This window comes from Peromyscus maniculatus, chromosome 7 (genome assembly GCF_049852395.1).
Source record: "Peromyscus maniculatus bairdii isolate BWxNUB_F1_BW_parent chromosome 7, HU_Pman_BW_mat_3.1, whole genome shotgun sequence".
NCBI classification, from domain to species: Eukaryota; Metazoa; Chordata; class Mammalia; order Rodentia; family Cricetidae; genus Peromyscus; species Peromyscus maniculatus.
In genome coordinates, this window is record NC_134858.1 from 104,406,407 (window position 1) to 104,424,687 (window position 18,281).

Consider the following 18,281-nt stretch of genomic DNA (forward strand, 5'->3'; position numbering starts at 1 on the left):
AATGCAGGGGTGGTTGGCTGGATGGCTCCGCCATGGGCTTGGATGAATCGATGGTGTGTGTAGTTCCTACAACTGCTGTAAGGGGTTATCACAAAGTTAGGGGCTGGGGCCGGGTGGTGGTGATGCATGCCAGTAATCCCAGTACTAGGGAGGCAGAGCCAGGCGGATATCTGTGAGTTCGAGGCCAGCCTGGTCTACAGAGCAAGATCCAGGACAGGCACCAAAACTATACAGAGAAACCCTGTCTCAAAAAAACAAAACAAAACAAAAATGTAGGGGCTGGAAACAAAGCAAATTTATTCTGAAAATGGTGTCTCCATGGGCTGAACTCTGCCAGGGCTGCAGTCCAGACTCTCAAGGGGTAACCATTTCCTTGCCTTTCTGGGCTTCCCATTTTCCTTGTCTTCTGGTCCTATTTCTTCATCTTTAGACTCAGACATGTTGGCCAGGTCCTTCTCACACCATCAACCTCTCTGGACCTCTCTTCTGAGATCCTCTTCTCCTCCTCAAGACCCCTGTGATTACATTAGGCCCACTGGGAAAATCCAAGATAATCTCCCTATTTTGACTCCAGATAATTAGCAGCCCACATTCCATCGGCCACCTTAATCCCCTTTTGCCATGTGAAGCAACAACCTGGGTTCTGGGGACAAGGACATCTTTGGGGACCCATTATTCTGCCCCTCACACATGTTAGTTGTATGGACGTGTGCATGGTGGATTGAGTGACGGACGGTTGTCAAACTGCGCGCCTGCGGTGTAGATGAGCAGTTTGAGACAGACTGTTGCCTCCCATCTTCTGTTTTCTGTTCAAGCACTTAACGAGCCGTAGGCAGCCGAGGGAATGTGACCAGGCCCTGCTCCCCTTCCATTGCATTTTATCTCCCCATCTGACCCTGGCACCCTCAGACCTAGAGAACGCTAGTCCACCCGCCAGCTTGGCCCTCCAAACTGTGTCTGGATCTCCTCCTAGTGCATGAGAGAACACGGGGCATTCGGCTGGGGAGGGTCCCGAGGAGCGTGGTGGTTTAAATGGGAAGTACTCCACATACACTCAGAGAGTTGAGTACTTGGGTCCCAGTTGATGCCACTGTTTGGGACAGGTAGTGTAGCTTTCATGGAGGCTTCGCGCGAGCGTTCACAGCCTGACCCCACATCCAGTTCGTTCTCTCTGCTTTAAGCGTGCGGCTGAAGATGTGACCCACCACTGAGGTTGCTGCCATGCCTCACCATTGTGATAGTTTCTCATCCCTCTGCAGCTGCCAGCCCAAATAAACGCTTCCTCCTGTAAGGTGTCTCGGTCACAGTGTTTTGTCCCAGCAGCAGAAAAGTGACTAATACAGTCTGAAGATGGAACTCCTGGTGAATGGGATGGAGTATACGCATGAGCTCAGTCCTCAGAACCAACTCAGCGGTGAGGGACCTTGTACTGGGGAGAAGGAAGTCAGTCAACTATGTGTCTCTGCCTTGTGGACCTGTTTAAACGTAGCAGGCTTGACATTACAGAACTCCTGCAAAGGGGCAATGGATAATAAAACGGACACGCGCCATCCACCACGGACCCGCCCTGCCAATGCACAAGCTCCCTGAGGTCTAGGATTGGCTCTGTCTTGCTCACACCTGTGTCTCCCCAGCATGATGAAGGGTGTTTGGCATCTGTGGGCCCTGACAAACGGCCACGGGTGGAAGCTTTCTGGTGTGCCTCCTTCACCGGCCCAGAATATCACAAACTGCCCTTTGTCACTTCCCGGCCTTTTAACAGCTCTCTCGTGTTTGTATCAACCCCTCAACCTGCATCTAGTTCTGTGGGGGGCTTTGAACTGAACGGAGCCCCTGCAATTGGCTTGTTTCATCCCCACTGATATGGTTTAGGATTTACCCATGTGGCTAGGGGAGCTGCAGCTGATTTCTGAATTCTGCCACTGCTATTCCTGGAGTTTCTCGTTTCTGCTTAGGAACAGTGCTGCTAAAAATGTCCCCAGGGCTGGGCTCGGTTGCTGTTCTTAGAGTTATCCCTGGTCTTGTTCCCATTCAGGTAGGTGCACACCTTCTCTTCCTTTCCCTGGACCCCTGCATGCACCACCTGGTGCTTTTGTAAACTCAAGCCAGCCACCGGTGAGGGCTGGGGGCAGTCCAGGTGGAGACGCAGACGCAGGGAATGTCTCCTATCAGAATCCATACCTAGCTGTGAGGTGGTGTCATATGCCTTTGATCCCAGCACTCAGGAGGCAGAGGCAGGTGGATCTCTGTGAGTTCGAGGCCAGCCTGGGCCACACAAAGAAACCCTGTCTCAAAAAACAAAAACAAGTAAGAAAAAAGATCCATACCCGTGCACGCTGCCTCCAGTCCTCCACAGACACGTCAGATCCCACGGGCCCTAAGTTCAGAACAGGAAGAAACAGTAACACAAGACTTGATGCCGGATGGTGTTGGGTTCAGATGTCCAGCCATCAGGTCAGGTGAGTTCCTCTTCACCAGCTTCGGTGTCCTCCTGAAGGGAGGACAGATAACCTCGGGACTGTCCCCTTGGGGCAGTAACAGAGCACCAGACGGTGCTCCGGGAAGGCTGGGGAGCTGATGCTAGGTTGTGGCTTTCCCCTCATGCTTTGTCATTCCAGTCAGCCACCTCTTTTCCTGCCCTCTTGCCTTCCAGCCCCCTGTGTCCTGATGGGCCTGGTAAATGCAGCTGGAGAGGGCAGGGAGGCGCTGATGGCGTCCCTGCAGGCAGACCAGTCTCAGCAGCCACCACGTACCACGAATGTCCCATCTCCAGCCATCACCGTCTACCCCCCACAAACCCCTGGCCCCTCCATGCTCCCCATCACCCTTCCCTATCCGGAGAACTCCGGGTCTAACAGAGCTCCCACTATGCTTTGAAGGGTGGCCGCAGGGCAGCCCCTTCAGCTGGCACCAAGGTTTGGGCAGTAACCAGGAGCCTAATGAACTAAGGACAGTTGAGACGCGACCTGCCCAGTGAGGACTGAGTTCAGTGCTCAGTTTCATAGTCGCACCTAATTTTCGGACGAGGATGCCGGTTTCAGTGTCACACACAAGGAACAAGACGTAAGTCCAGATGCACGCCTCTGCCTGATGCCTGGTAGGCCTGCATTCCAGGCCGAAAGCCAAGGAAAGAGCAGGAGGGGGGGGATGGAAGGGGCTCCTGCTCGGAGGGAGAGAGGGAGGGGGAGGAGAGGGAGAGAGAGAGAGAGAGAGAGAGAGAGAGAGAGAGAGAGAGAGAGAGAGAGAGAGAGAGAGAGAGAGAGAGAGAGAGATCGTGTCCACACAGTCTGTGCTGTTGGAAAGATCCCCCATGCCACACCTCAGCCAGGCTAGCCAGCCCCCAGTACAAAGAGCAGGGGTGAGTGCTGCCTGCCTCCAGCCCCGCGGGTCGGGGAGTAGACCTGGAGGCCGGAGGGGAAATGAGAAGGGACCAGCTCCCTTCCTCAAACTACACCCTTTGCCACCTGCCAGCACTCACTCTTCTCTGCTTCCTTTCAGGGAACCCCCTCCTGGCTGCGGCCACATTCCCTCCAATGCCGCCCCCGCACCCCCAGGCCCCTCCTCTGCGCCAGGGTGGGAGCCGCAGCGATTCAAGTTATTTTTAGCCAAACTGCCTCCTCCAGGAGATTCAAGTCAAGGGGAAGCCGCCCCCGCGCCTCCAGGAGCTGCTTGCGGAAAGCGACCGATTAAAACCAGTACTGCGCGGGCTGGGTGCCAGGCGGGCAGTGGGCGGTGAGACAGTCCTCTCCCCCGCTGGCTCCGAGTGCTGCTGTACGTCGTTAAGAGTGCCGGGGGTCCCCAAACGCCCTTTATTGCCACCTCTCAGCCTCTGGTCTTCAGACCAGCCCACAGGTCCTGCTCTAGCTCCCCCTCTCGCGCCCACTCCAAACCACACCCACATCCCAATCCATTCTAAGCAATACACTAAGAGAGCAGGCAATCTCTCCTCCCATCAGGAGGGATTTGGGGGTAGAGCAGGGGAACCTCTATTTTGCCTGTCTGGCTTTCTGCCCCGTCCGTCCGTTCCGTCCGTCCGTCCATCCATCCATCCATCCTCCCTCCCTCCCTCGTCTCCCACCTCCTTGTCTCTCTTCTCATTCAGCAGGGTCTCTTGTAGCCCAGACTGTATCAAACCTACTGGTAGGCTAGACTCCTTGACTTGTGATTTTCTTGCTCTTAGCTCCCGAGTTACATTCTGGATTTATGGGCTTTAGCAGGCTTGAACATGCCGTCGACAGATTTTGCCTTTTCCTCTTCTCCCCCATTCCCTCTGCCTTGCTAACCCATCAGATTTGCATTCCTAAGGCTGCACACCAAGGTCTGTTCCCTTAGTTGGCCACTTCCTCCTCCTGAGGCTGACCACCAAGGTCCAGCTATCAAAGTATTGAAGTCCAGCAATCAAAAGTCCCCTTTTGGCTATCCTAACTAACATGGCCAGTGAAAGTTAACCACCTCATCCTAACACGGGGATTCCCTCTATAAACTGACAATTGCCTGTGGGCCAAGTCTGTCTCCTCTCTGTCCAGAGGCGTCCTTTGTCCCTCCTGGGCAAATATCCCTTCCTCTCCCTTGTTCCTTTACCTTCCCCCTCTTCCTCTCTCTCCTGTCTGTGTCTCTTATTCCCTGTCTTCTGTCTGTCTGGGACAAGTAAATCTCCTTAGTGCTGAGAACTTGGTCTTGGGGTGTCTCGGGCCAATACTGTTTCTTGAATTCAAGAGGTGCATACCACCATGCATGGCTCAAGTCACTCTTTGTCTTTTGGGTGAACATCAGTCAGGAAGAGAAGGCGTCTCGCTGGAAGCTTCTGGTCTTCAGGAGTTACTAAGAGACAAAGGCTAACGTGTCAGTCAAACGTAAGGGGCAGGAGAGTAGCCCAGGGGTCAACCATGGCCAGAGAGCCCCTGTGTGAGCAGGTCATGGGGTCAGGGTCCTATAGATGCTTGGCACGAATGGGTCTGGAGACCTCACCCCAACCCCCATGGTGGGGTGGGGGTATCTGCTCAAGGGGACAAGCTGCCGGAGAAGGAGTCTGGTCATGAGAGAGTGCCTGAGAATGTGGAGATTTTCCCAGCACAGCAATGGGAGGACATCTTAGGGACGAAGGGGCCCTGTATCTCCCAGCTCCCTCTGCCTGGGAGCCGTTTCACAGGAAAGACATCAGCTTCCTTCCTCAAGCGGTCATCAGTGTCCAGGCCCAGAGATCCCCCAGAGGCAGTTTGCCGGAAGAGAAAGGCTCCGTTCTCTTTCCTCAACCTCAGTCTTCGGCATTGTGGGATTTCCGAGAGGGCTTGGTGAGACTGTAGCAAGGTCGGGTCATAACCATGCCAGGCTCCCTAGCTCCTGTCCCACCGGCAGGCTCTTTTCCCTGCCTGACCCTGGGTTAGGACTGAGTTCAGGAGAGGTATGACACCCCCCACCTACCCCCCCCCCCAACCACACAACACAGTGCCAGGTCTCAGGAGCTTCAGGAGCGCTCTGACAGTTAAGGAAGTCCGGATCAGCTGGGAGAGCTGTGGGACACACTTGGCCCGTGTCCTGTCCAGCCTGCGGTGTCCTTCCTTCCTTCCTGTCTGACAGGCCCACAAGGCCGGCGGCCTTTTCCCAAGAGGGTTCCCAGGCCTCTCCTCCACCCCTGCCCCCCGTGGTCCTTTTCTGCTCAAGCTCTCCACTCTGGGTGCTGTGTTCCCCAGCCCCCAGCACTCTAGGTGGTGGCAGCAGTGACCTGGCCCTAACAGACACAAGGTTGGGACTTGAGTCTTTCGAGGATGGCCACCCATCTGCCGGGTGGAGCTTGAAGCTCACCCTGGGTCTACAACGTCCCACCCAGGAATCTCCCCAGCCTGTGTGGAGGGGATGGAGAAACAAGGGAGCAGGCTTAGCAGCCCTCGGGCAGTTAGTTGAGGCAGCATGGGCTGATGGTGGAGGCAGGCACCTCTCAGAGCCCAGGACCCGGTGGGGGCAGGGCAGGCTTTCTGGGGATCCCTAGGAGGAACTGCCAGACACTCCCCCCCCCTCCTGTGGCCATCCTTGCTTGGCATGCCTCAACACTCTCTTCCCTCCCTAACTAAGCCACATACTTCCCTCCTGCCACTGGACTAGGTCCTTCTCCCCAGCCTCAGTTTCCCCATCCATTAGCCTGTTGATCTTGGCAAGAGGGGCTTGCAAGCCTCAGACTACTGGAAGAGGCTGGGGACTCAGAGAGTCAGGGCCTGAAGTCTTTGGGCCATGATAGCCCTCTCATCCATTCAGAGGAATTCTTTGAAAGGTCACCTCATCCTGCCCTCTCTCCCGCTTTAAGAGCCTTCCAGAAGATCCCCAGGGAGGGGCGGTCCTGGGAGGCAGTCAGAGCTTTAACCCCGGGACTGCATGGTGGTGAGCAGAGTCCTCTCTCCCAACCCCCAGGCGCTTCTTTAGCCTGGGCTGGGGGGGGGGGACGGGGTGGACGCGGGGGGGGGGGCAGCAAGAGGGGAATCCAGACAAGAAGGGGTTACAAGAGAAAGGGGAACTGGAGGGGGGTTGTGGTTGCCTAGGCAACAGCATTGCTGGGGCCAGTGGAGGCTGCTGGGGAGGGAAAGGAGAGGGGTGTCCCTCTCGGCCCTGGGCTTTCTTCCTGTTCTGATGCTCTTTGTTAACGCCTTAGCCTCCTTTTGTGTCTGGGGGTGGGAGTGGGGAGCCACTTGAGGGGTTCGTTCTGCCCAGCGCAGCTCACCTATCCTGTCCCTCCCCCCTCCCTCCCTCCCACCTTCCTGTCTGCTCAGTCTTTCTAGATTCTCACCTGCCAGCTTGTCTTCCCAGACCAGCAACATGGCCCTGACCTGAGCAGACCAGGACCGGTCCCCCTCCCAGGGACACACATACCTCCTTTCTGAGCCCGCTGAAGGTTGACAAGAAAGCCTGAGGAGAAAAGCCACCTCCTCTCGCCCCCTCACCCCAGACATTCCAAGTGTCTGTTGGCCAGAGAAGCCAGGGACTTTTATGTCACCTGGATGTCGTTGTTATTGGTATCTTTGCATGGTCTTGTGGAGGACAAACCATCCTGTGTCTCCCTGGATCCTAGTGTGACGTGTCGAGGATGCCTCAGGGCGGTGGGACCTCTGGAAGGACCCTGCTTTCCAAGCTGTGATGTGGGTGACCAGAACATCGTTGACCCTCAACTGCTGTGCGGCCTCTGGAGCTGACCCTCAGCCTCCAGGACACACAGCCTGGGCTCTGGCTTCCTGCTCCTTCAGTGATAGATGCTGCAAACTGAGGTTCAGTGAGGGGAAACGCTCTTCTGGCCAGTGGAAGTCAGAATTTAAACCTAAGTGCAATGGTGCTAAAGGCTGTCCCTTTAACCACTGGAAGGCATGGCTTTGGGAAACCTGGAAGTGGCCCAGAGAGGCTGTGCCTAGTGGTGCCCAGAGTCCCCTTCTCTTCTCTGGGGGAAGACATTGCAAAACCATCCTAGGAGTCTTTAGTCCAAGGACCTGACATAAGAACCAACCTAAAATCCCGGGACCGTTTTTGCAGATTTGCCATCCAGAAAGGAATAAGACGTGGCCTCAGCCTGGGCGGCTGCAGACCTTCCCAAGGGAGGGAGCAGAGACGCCTGCTGCCGTTGAACTCCGTCTATAGTCCCATGCTGCCCCCTTGTGGATAGTCTCACATTTCCCTTTGGGACACATCAGCCCTGAGCAGAGGGAATTCAGTGGCCTGGAGCGGCAGGGGTCTGTGAAGACATAGCAATGGACTGGCCTGCACCTCCCACTTCTGCTGAAACTGAAGATCCTGAGCCCCGGGGTGATGTCCCACGCAGCACTTCTTTCTCTCTCCCCGGAGCTTTGAAATCCAGGCTCTTAGCAGGAAGGGAACATAAGAATTGTATTTTTCCGGGCTGCAGAAATGACTTCATGGTTAAGAGTAAGTGTTGTTCTTCCAGGGGACCCAAATTCAATTCTCAGTGCCCATGCCTAGTGACTCACAACTGCCTGTAACTCCAGCTTCGGGGCATCTGATGCCCCTGGCTTCTGCGGGTCTAGTACACCCGCAGAAATCCACATGATTTCACATTATTAAACATAATGAAATAAGGGGCTGGAGAGATGGTTCTGTGGTTAAGAGCACTGACTGCTCTTCCAGGAGATCTGGGTTCAGTTCCTACATGGCAGCTCACAGTGGTTTGTGACTCCAGTCCCAGAGGATCCAACACCCTCACACAGACATACATGAAGGCAAAAACACCAATGCATTAAAAACAAACAAACAAACAAACAAAACCAGGCAGTAGTGTCAAATGCCTTTAATCCCAACACTCGGGAAGTAGAGGCAGGAGGATCTCTGTGAGTTGGAGGCCAACCTGGTCTTCAGAGTGAGCTCCAGGACAGCCAAGGCTACAAAGAGAAACTCTTTGTTTTGAAAAGCCAAAAATGAGTAAACAAATACATAAAACATTTTTAATTGTATTTTTTAAAAGATTTATTTATGCTGGGCGGTGGTGGCACACGCCTTTAATCCCAGCACTCGGGAAGCAGAGGCAGGCGGATCTCTGTGAGTTGGAGGCCAGCCTGGTCTCCAAAGCGAGTTCCAGGAAAGGCGCAAAGCTACACAAAGAAACCCTGTCTTGAAAAACAAAAACAAAACAAAACAAAAGATTTATTACATATACAGTGTTCTGCCTGCATGTATCCCTGCAGGCCAGAAGAGGGCACAAGACCTCATTACAAATGGTTGTGAGCCACCACGTGGTTGCTGGGAATTGAACTCAGGACCTCTGGAAGAACAGCCAGTGCTTCTAACCTCTGAGCCATATTTCCAGCCCAAAAATTGTATTTTTCACCCTTCATTCCCTGTTCCTGATGTTTTTTCCTCCAGCCTCAGCTGCCGTTTGCATAGCTCTTGTATTAGGACGGTCCCTATCCACAGGAGCAGACAGTGCCTTGGAAACAGTTTGGAGGGTCAGGGTATCTCCTACCCCAAGCTGACCTGGAATCCCACATGCAGTCAAGGATGGCTTTGCAGGTATGAAATGTGTGCATTCAATTCTTCAAACATTTATCAGGTCCTCACATACACCTAGTACTGTGATACCACTAACATAACCCCAGCTGCCTCCAACCATGTTACTTTGCTGAGCTGTCTCCGTGGAAGCCCACTTAGATTGAGATGTGGATCTGGAGAGGTCGAAGAAGGCTGTGTGGTTTAGATAGCTGGCGTCTGGATAGTTCAGTCCAAGTTTGCCTTGTCACTCAGGCTTCCATCCTTCCCCATCCAGGATGAGACTGGCTGATCCATGCTCTGCTGAGTTCAGCCAGCGTTCTGCCCAAACACTATAGCTCAGAGAAAGGCAAGATGGCCCTAGAACTCACTCTGTAGACCAGGCAGGCCTTGAACTCAGAGACCTGCCTGCCTCTACCTCCCAAGTGCTGGGATTATAGGATTAAAGGTGTGTGCCACCACCACCCTCTCACAAAGGATTTTCTTTTTAAAAAAAAAAAATCTTTTTTTTTCTTATTTGTATGAATGTTTTGCCTGTATGAGCACCACGTGTGTGCCTGATACCCATGGAGGTCAGAAGAGGTCATTGGATTCCCCTGGAACTGGAATTACAGATGGTTGTGAGCTACCGTGTGGGTGCTGGGAACCAGGTTCCTTGCAAGAGCAACCAGTGCTCTTGAACAGCTGAGCCATCTCACTGGACCTGTTACAAAGAATTTTCATGACATAGAAAAATGTGTATGAATTGTACACATTGTAACAAGATGTAACAAATTGAAATGACAAAAGGGGTCCCAATAAGACTTCCCTTATGAAGATGCAGAGGAGCAGAGAACGAAATAAACCATTCCTAGAAAGAAAACTATCCTTCTGCTCCAGGCTGGCCTTAGCACACCCCACACCCTAAAAACTATGGCCGTGCTGGATCCGTGGTTAAGAGCACTGGCTGCTCTTCCAGAGGATCTAAATCCTGTTCCCATCACCCACATGGCTGCTCACAATCATCTTTAACTCTAGTTCCAGGAGACCCAGTGTCGTCTTCTGACCTCTCTGGGCGCCAGGTGCTGGGATTAAAGGTGTGTACCTGGCATATATATAAAATTAGGAGAAAGAAAAAAATCGTGGCTGGCTGGTGGCTCCAGGTCATGGGTCCCGTGGACAGGTCTCACTGAGTTGTACTCAGGGAAGGTCTTCTTCCAGGCTGGTAGCTGGTCTTTCAGCCCTGGCCTCTTCCTCTCACAGCTCAGTGGTATTTCAGAGTCATCCACCATCTTTAATCTGCCTCTCTGTCAGACTGTGGCCTTTCCATACTGTTCTTAACCATGGAGCCATCTCTCCAGCCCCCAATATTCACTTTTTAAAGAGCTATTGAGGGCTGGAGGGATGGCTCTGAGGTTAAGGGCACTGACTCCCTTCCAGAGGTCCTGAGTTCAATTCCCAGCAACCACATGATGGCTCACAGCCATCTATAATGGGATCTGGTGTCCTCTTCTGGCCTGCAGGCAGAACACTATATACATAATAAATAAATCTTAAAAAAAAAAAAAGAACTATTGAGAGGAACAACTGCTCACCTGGAAGATGAGTGTGGATGTGCACATGCCAAAGGGCATGTGTGGAAGCCAGAGGACAATTCCGGGGCGTTAGTTCTCTCCTTCCACCATGGGATCTGGGCTTTGAACTCAGGTCACTGGGAATGGGCAGCAAGGGATTTTTCCTGCTGAGGCATCATTCTTGCCTGTTCCAGCCTGGTCCCTTTGAAGTCATCAAAATTCCCTTTGCTAAACCCCACCCGAAATAGTTGCCTTTCATCCCTCCGTTCCAACCTCTGGCCTGGTTGCTAGGGACAAGGCACGGCTGCTTCTTTTAAAAAATGTTGAGCCGGGTGGTGTTGGGTGGCACACACCTTTAATCTCAGCACTTGGGAGGCAGAAGCAGGTAGATCTCTGTGAGTCTGAGGCCAGCCTGTTCTACATAGTGAGTTCCAGGACAGCCAGGACTACATAGAGAGATTCTGTCTCAAACAAACAAACAAACAAACAAAAAAGAATGAAAAGAATGTATTTAACATGTATTGGTGTTCTGCCTGCATATAAGTATGTGTACTACATAAGTGTGGTACCTACTGAGGACAGAACTAGATCCCCTGGGACTGAAGTAACAGATGGTTCTGAGCCAAAATGTGGGTGCTGGGAATTGAACCTGGGTCTTCTGGAAGAGCAGCCAGTGCTCTTGATTGCTGAGCCATCTCTCCAGCAGCTATTTGGTTTTTGTCTTCCTTTTGTTTGGATGGATAGGGTTGGGTCATGTATGCCTGTGGTCGCTGTGCATGTTGTTCCCTGTGACGTATTTGTTCTTCATTACATGCATATCCCATCATGCAGAGGCATAAGATGGGACATAGGAGCGTTCCCTAAAAATCCACTGTACTCAAAACCAGTCCATGCACTGCCTCTAGTTCTAGGACATGTTTCAAGATGTTTTGACCACAAAAGAGGAGTTGCTAAGAGGTTGCTAAGGAGCTATTGGAGCAGAGAGCAGTTTAGAGAGGACTGTGCATGGAGCCAGTGCAGGTTATGTGCTTTGTCGGGAAGCGGGTGCGAGCCACGTGGAGTCCTGAGCTGACAAGCTCAGGCATGGGCTGAGCCTGTGAGCTGTAGCCATGCATCCTACCCCACCTCCTCAGTCCTACCTCTGCTCACAAGTCCTTCATCCACGCTTAGCACTCCACAGCTTCCTGTCTGGCCTCGACCGTTTCCGCTTAGCGCTAAGTTATCTGTCAGCCCACGAGCTTGCTCTTCACTCTCCCAACTCACCTCCCTTTTCAGGAGTGCCTGGGTGAGCTTTCCTCTGCGTATCCTGCCTCCACAGTCTCCTTTTCCATCCCTGCCTAACATCTGCAAGTCCATGAACTTGCCTTCCCTGGGAGCATCCTTTAACAGATGCTGACCAGATCATTACTCTCCACCGGTCAGGCAGGAACAATGAAGGTGGTAAAAACCCAGTGCCCACCTCACCACTGTGGCAAGGGACACACGCGTGGGTAAGGAAACAATGTACCAAAAGCTCTTAACGATGTGACCAGAGATCAACTTCTCCACCGAACGAAACAGGCACTCGATAGTACTGTGTTTTTCTGAGGAGATACATGCATTGCCCTGAGTCACAAGTTTTGAGTTCCACTTAATTCTCTTTAACTTAACTCTCTCTTCAGAAATCCTGGACCCATGTAACCTGGTTGAATGAAGAACAACTGAATAAAATAAAAATAAAAATGTATTTAAATAAAAATTGTTTATTAAATAAAAATTTATTGTTGGCAATAAATAATTTTGTCTAGTTTTATACATTAAACTAAAAGAAAACCCTTCACACGGTTTGTAGGAAGTCAGCATGTACTAAAAAATTAAAAAAAAAAAAAAACAATGTAAGGAGAGTCCAGGGAAGTTCCATGAAGGAAACCATTAGAACGCGAGGACACTCTGGGGAGGTGGTGCCGAGGCTCTCCATTTGACACAAGTCCAGGGAAAGACCACACCAGGCAAATGCAGGGGAAGGGCAGAGGAGGTAGAGAGAGAGGCTCAGGCTTCGAGGTAGACCGGGCATCTGTGCCTGGCAGGAAGGCCAGGTGTTTGGAGACAAGCACATGACAAGGAGAGTTGCCAGGGCCAGGCAGGTAAGGGGTTTGTGCAAGGCATGAACTTGGAGGATGATTTAAGAGAGCGTATCTGGTACGAATCTTTAAAAGAGACAGTCCTCAGAGGCTGAGGATGTAATTCAGTTAGTACAGTGCTTGCCTAGTGTGCGTGTTGCTCTGAGTCTTGATCCCCAGCACTGAATAAAACCAGGTATGGTGGCTCATCCTGAAATCTTAGCACTCAGGAGGTGGATGCAGGAGGATCAGAAATTTAAGGCCATCCTTTTTTTTTTTTTTTTTTTTTTTTGGTTTTCCGAGACAGGGTTTCTCTTGTGTAGCTTTGCGCCTTTCCTGGAACTCACTTGGTAGCCCAGGCTGGCCTTGAACTCACCGAGATCCACCTGCCTCTGCCTCCCAGCTGTGCTGGGATTAAAGGCGTGCGCCACCACCGCCCGGCTTAAGGCCATCCTTAGCTACATATCAAGCATATCAAGTTTGAGGCCAGCCTGGAACACTTGAGGCCTTGTCTCCAAATAAGTAAAAATGCAAAGGTATAAAACATACCCAGCCCACGATGGTTCAGTGGGTAGAGGCACGTGCCACCATGCCTGACAACCTGAATTTGTTCCCCAGGACCCACATGGTGGGTAGGAGAGAACTGACTTCCTGGACATTATCCTCCGCCTTCCATATTCCTGCCATGGCGTTCTCTCTCTCTCTCTCTCTCTCTCTCTCTCTCTCTCTCTCTCTCTCTCTCTCTCTCTCTTCAAATTAGATTGTTTGAAGAGATAGCTTGGTGGCTAAGATCACTCAATGCTCTTCCGGAAGACCCAGATTCAATTCCCAGCACCCACATGGAAACTACAACCATCTGTAACTCCAGTCCCAGAAGATCCAGTGTCTTTTTTGGCCTCCCTGGGAGCCAGACATGCACATGGTACAGACATACACGCAGACAAAACATATATAAACAAATGAAATTTTAAAAACAGATATAAAATGAACCTCAGGCCTCACTGCACGTGGGGCATGAACTGTAGGGCAAAGAAGCAGAAAGCAGCTGAGTCCCTGGGAAGCAGCACTTGCTTGACTTTGATTTCCCCTCTCTCTGCCTCTGTTTCTCTCTCTGGTACAGTGATTGAACTTAGGGCCTCCTGCGTATTGTACAACCATGTATGATACTACCACACAGCTATATTACCACGGTAAGGAAAAGTATCAGCTCAGGGCTCCTGAGATCGAGTTCTCAGTACAAAAGAGATGAATTTGCCCCAGGACAGAGGGCAGGGATAAGGGACCAAGACAAGAGACAGAGGGAGAAGGGGAAGGGAACAAGGGAAAGGGGACAGGGGGATTGGTCCCAGAGGGACAAAGGACTGTCTCTGGATAGAGAGGAGACAGACGTGGCATGTAGGAAAAGGGCAGTTTATGGGGCTGGAGAGATGGCTCAGTGGTTAATAGCACTGACTGTTCTTCCAGAGGTCCTGAGTTTAATTCCCAGCAACCACATGGTGGCTCACAACCATCTGTAATGAGATCTGGTGCCCTCTTCTGGCCAGCAATCATACATGCTGTATACATAATAAATAAATAAATAAATCTTTAAACAAACAAACAAAACAACAACAAAAAAAAAGGGGCAGTTTATGAAGGTCCAACAGGAAATCCCGTGTTAGGATGAGGTGTTTAATTGTAATTAGGCATATTAATTAGGTGAGTCAAAGGGGGCTTCTGATCGCTGGACTTCAATACTTTGATAGCTGGACCTTGGTAGTCATCCTCAGAAGTAAGTGGTCAAATAAGTCAATAGACCTTGGAGGCCGGTTTCAGGAATGTAATCTAATTTTTTTTTTTTTAAAGCAAGACAGAGGGAATAGGATAAGGGCAAGGCCCACCAGAGATACACGCTCCAATGGATTAGTGTCCTTTCAACCACTGTAACTTGTTCAGTCTTTAAACTTTATTTTCTTAAATTTTTTTTTTAATTACTGTTGTTGTGAGTCTGTATGTGGGTGTTAAAGGCGATCAGAGAACAACTTCCAGGGGTCTGGTCTACCCTTCCACAATTGGATCCGGGCTTCGTTCAAATTCAGGCTCGAGCAGCAAGCTTTCCTACCTACTGAACCATCTAGCTCACCAGCACATGGTTTTGCATGTAGAGACAGGGTGTAGCCCTGCCCAGCCTGGTCTCAGCTATGTAGCTAAAGATGACCTCGAACTCCTGACCTTCCTGCTTCTGCCTCAGACTTTGGCTCAAAGTGCTGGGTGGATGGTGTAAGCCACCATGCCTAGGGGGAAGATTTGTTTGTTTATTATTTATTTGTATATACATACATAGCCCTGGCTACCCTGGAACTCACTACATAGACCAGGCATGGCAGGATAAAGAATTTTTTGGAGGCAAGGTTACTCAGGCAGACTTCAAACTTGCAATTCTACGGTCTCCAAGTAAAGTAGCTGCTATTATAAGCCTATGTCACCTCATCCAGCTTCATCCCACATCTAATGCAGGTAAGAAGAAACCACAAAGCTGCCTCTTGTCCTCATCCGTGAAATCAGCACCACCATCCACCCAGACTTTTGAACCAGACGTAGCCTATCGTTGCCTCTTTTCACTCCCTCATCCTCTGCACCCCAAGTCCGGTCTATTCTCTTTCCCAGTTCATTCGTCAGTATCCGCAGGCAGCCAGCACCCTTGTGTGACGGTCTGCACAAATCTCACCGCTCTTCCTCTTCTCTGCCCTCTACAGTTCACTGAACACACAGGAGCCAGGTGAAGTTTTTAAGAGCACAGATTCGTCACTCCCTAACCTTCATCCCTCAAAGACTCCCTTGGCTTTCGGGGTCTCTCATGAAGACAAGCCCCAAGACCGAAGCAGGCACTGGAGGAAGAGAAGAGGACAGATACAGGGCTGGCCCGCGTCGTGGTCCATGCCTGCACCACGCTCTTAACCCCAGGAGCACAAAACTGCAGCCGGAGGATGGAGCGTTACAGTCCAGTCTAGGCTATGGAGCAAGAAGGACCCTGTCAAAAAGAGTGGAGAGGAGGAAAGAAAAGAAAGGAATCTGTGACGCAAAAGAGGGCGGGGCCGGGCTCAGACCGTACCGGGTCTAGGATGGAGCCCTTCCTTTCTGATGGCGGAACCTTTCTTCCCCACCAGGACTGAGGAAAGCTTTTCCGTGGTTCCTTCCGGTGGCGTCGGCCCTATTTCCCGTGCTGCACTGCGGGCCTTTCTCTTTCTCTTCCGGTCCCAGGCGCTTCGGGAGCGGCGGGTTACCGTGAGTGTTGGCCGGGCGGCATCCGATGCCATCCGTGACTCGTGGGCGGCGGCGGGTCGCGGGGCGGGCCACGCGGGCCGCGGGGAGGACAGGGCGGGCCGCGGCGTGGCCGTGGGGCGTAGACGCTGCGGGCCGGGAGTGGTGCCGCCGTCCTCGGGGAGTGGGTGGTGGGGAGAGCCGCCCCGCGGGCCGGCAGAGTTCATTTCAGGACCCCGGTGCCCGCGTTTGGGCGCTGGGGCCGCGGTCAGTGGCCGCTGCGAGGTCGGCGGATGTCGTCAGTCGGAAGCGTCCGCTGCAGCCTTATGCGGGCTCCTTCGTGAGTTTCCCCAGTTCAGGGTGACAGGTGGCCCAGTCCGGGCAACCCCGGCCCTGATCTCATGTCTCTCCTGCAGGTTCCGACATGGCCAAGTCCAAGAACCACACCACACACAACCAGTGTAAGTTCCTGGGGCTCCAGCCGGTGCCTGTACCCTAGCCAGGACTGGCTGGGGGTTGCTAGACTTGAAGCTGGTGGTGTGTTAGCCAGTTTCGAGATGACAAGTCTGGGAGCCAGAAATCCGATTTGCACTCGGTCCTGAGTTTTCCCAGAACAAAAAAAGGACCATGACCGCTGTGATGTTAGGTCGGTGGTTCTCAACTTTCCTAGTGCCGCGACTCTTAAATACAGTTCCTTGTGTTGGGGTGACCCGCCCCCCCCCCAGCCACGAAATGATTTTCGTTGCAAATTCCCAACTGTGCTTTTTCTACTGTTATGAATAGTAAACATCTGTGTTTTCTGGTGGTCTTAGGCCACCCCTGTGAAAGGGCCCTTGGATGCCTGAGGGTCGAGACCCACAGGCTGAGAACCAGTGTCAGACGGTCTTATTAGAAGATTCCCTCCTTTTGATGTGTGGATATTTATTACCTTACAGCTCGAAAATGGCACCGAAATGGGATCAAGAAACCCCGGTCACAAAGATACGAATCTCTTAAGGGGGTGAGTAAAATACCCCTTGACTCGAGGTCCACAGTCGGGCCTGGTGTGTTTTGTTTTCTCTTTTCCTGGGTTCAGCCTCTGGCTACTCTTAAGTGCCCTTTGGCTTAATGGTTTTCCAGTAGCTTCTGTTTCCTTGACCTTCCTATCCCTGGTGTGACTTGTTCCTGAGAGCGAAAGAACTTCCCTCGCCCAGCCTTCGATGGAGGGAAGGGTTTTTGTGCATTGGGTACCTTGTGGTTTGGGTCTTGGTGCTGACTAGTTGTATGTACTTGATCCCACCCAGTACTAGACCGGGGACCACTTTCCTGCATGGTAGGTGCGTCCTAGGGGCTAGCTGAGCCTGCACCTGGCCTGCTCTATGCCTACAGTCTTGCTCTCTGAGTGAAGCTGATGGACTTGGTGTTTAATTGACCCCCTCCCCTGAGGTGGGGAGGGCGGCCCTAGGGGAATTTCACCCCCTCCAGCCCTCTCATGGCTAAGGCTAACTTGGTATATTTACGGTGTCACCCTTGTGGATAGGGGCTCCAGGAAATGACTTGGGGCTGTAATACGTTACTACATACATCTTTTCTGTTTTCCAGGTGGACCCCAAGTTCCTGAGGAACATGCGCTTTGCCAAGAAGCACAACAAGAAAGGCCTGAAGAAGATGCAGGCCAACAATGCGAAGGCAGTGAGTGCGCGTGCAGAGGCCATCAAGGCCCTGGTGAAGCCCAAGGCCGTGAAGCCCAAGATGCCAAAGGGCCCCAGCCGCAAACTCAGCCGTCTCGCTTTCATCGCCCACCCCAAGCTCGGGAAGCGGATTAGAAGCTACATGGCCAAGGGTCGTAGGCTCTGCCAACCAAAGCCCAAGGCTCAAACCAAGGCAGAGGCCTCAGCTCCAGCTCAGGCTCCCAAAGGTGCCCAGGCCCCTGTGAAGGCCCCATAGAAAAGGTTTCTGTCTGCCAGACAGATGGACTGGTGTGACACACCTACACACTATTTGCAGATGATCAGGACCCCATGCTGTTTTTACAAATAAACTTGAGGCAGGATCTGTTAACCTGTGTGCGTTGTCTTGGGACTAGGGTGAATTGGTACCCTTGCTGGAGTGGGGCAGGATTGCAGCTTTGGATGAAGAGGGTATGGGTCAGACATCTTTTGTTGGGTAGGGGAGGGCCCTGCTCTCCAGCATGCTCTGGCTTGACATCCAGGACTACAGCTGTCACGGGTGCACCTGGCTAGGGTCCACTGCTGGGTTGTGCTGGTTCTGGGACGGGAGGGCGGGTGGTGACTCCGCCTTATATCTGATGGCATAGCCCTATCACTCCAGGTGTGTGCTGTGCGGGTAAAGACCTTTAAAATCTGGGTGGGGAATCCACGTAAACTCAGAGGACAACTTGTGGAAACATGGGTCCTGGGGAAATCAAACTAGTTTG

At 52.1% G+C, this 18,281-nt stretch overlaps 1 protein-coding gene and 1 long non-coding RNA gene across 3 annotated transcripts; one reads left to right on the forward strand and one right to left on the reverse strand.

Moving 5' to 3' along the window:
* Window positions 1-260: 260 nt before the first annotated feature.
* Window positions 261-3,996, reverse strand: LOC121830982 (uncharacterized). The gene is made up of 3 exons (XR_006074353.2): window positions 3,012-3,996; window positions 2,328-2,491; window positions 261-1,429 (listed from the first exon to the last, which is right to left on the reverse strand). It is a non-coding gene; the product is annotated as an uncharacterized LOC121830982 (long non-coding RNA).
* An 11,764-nt stretch (window positions 3,997-15,760) lies between these two features.
* On the forward strand, window positions 15,761-17,905 carry Rpl29 (ribosomal protein L29). 2 transcript variants are annotated; one of them, XM_006978396.4, is made up of 4 exons: window positions 15,761-15,889; window positions 16,282-16,326; window positions 16,801-16,865; window positions 17,447-17,905. In XM_006978396.4, exons 2-4 carry the CDS (start codon window positions 16,290-16,292, stop codon window positions 17,789-17,791), a joined length of 447 nt encoding a protein of 148 aa, XP_006978458.1. In that variant the 5' UTR covers window positions 15,761-15,889; window positions 16,282-16,289; the 3' UTR covers window positions 17,792-17,905. The 2 variants fall into 2 exon arrangements, with proteins under 2 accessions (XP_006978458.1, XP_076433097.1); XM_076576982.1 differs by lacking the exon at window positions 15,761-15,889 and adding an exon at window positions 16,188-16,205.
* Window positions 17,906-18,281: the final 376 nt, after the last annotated feature.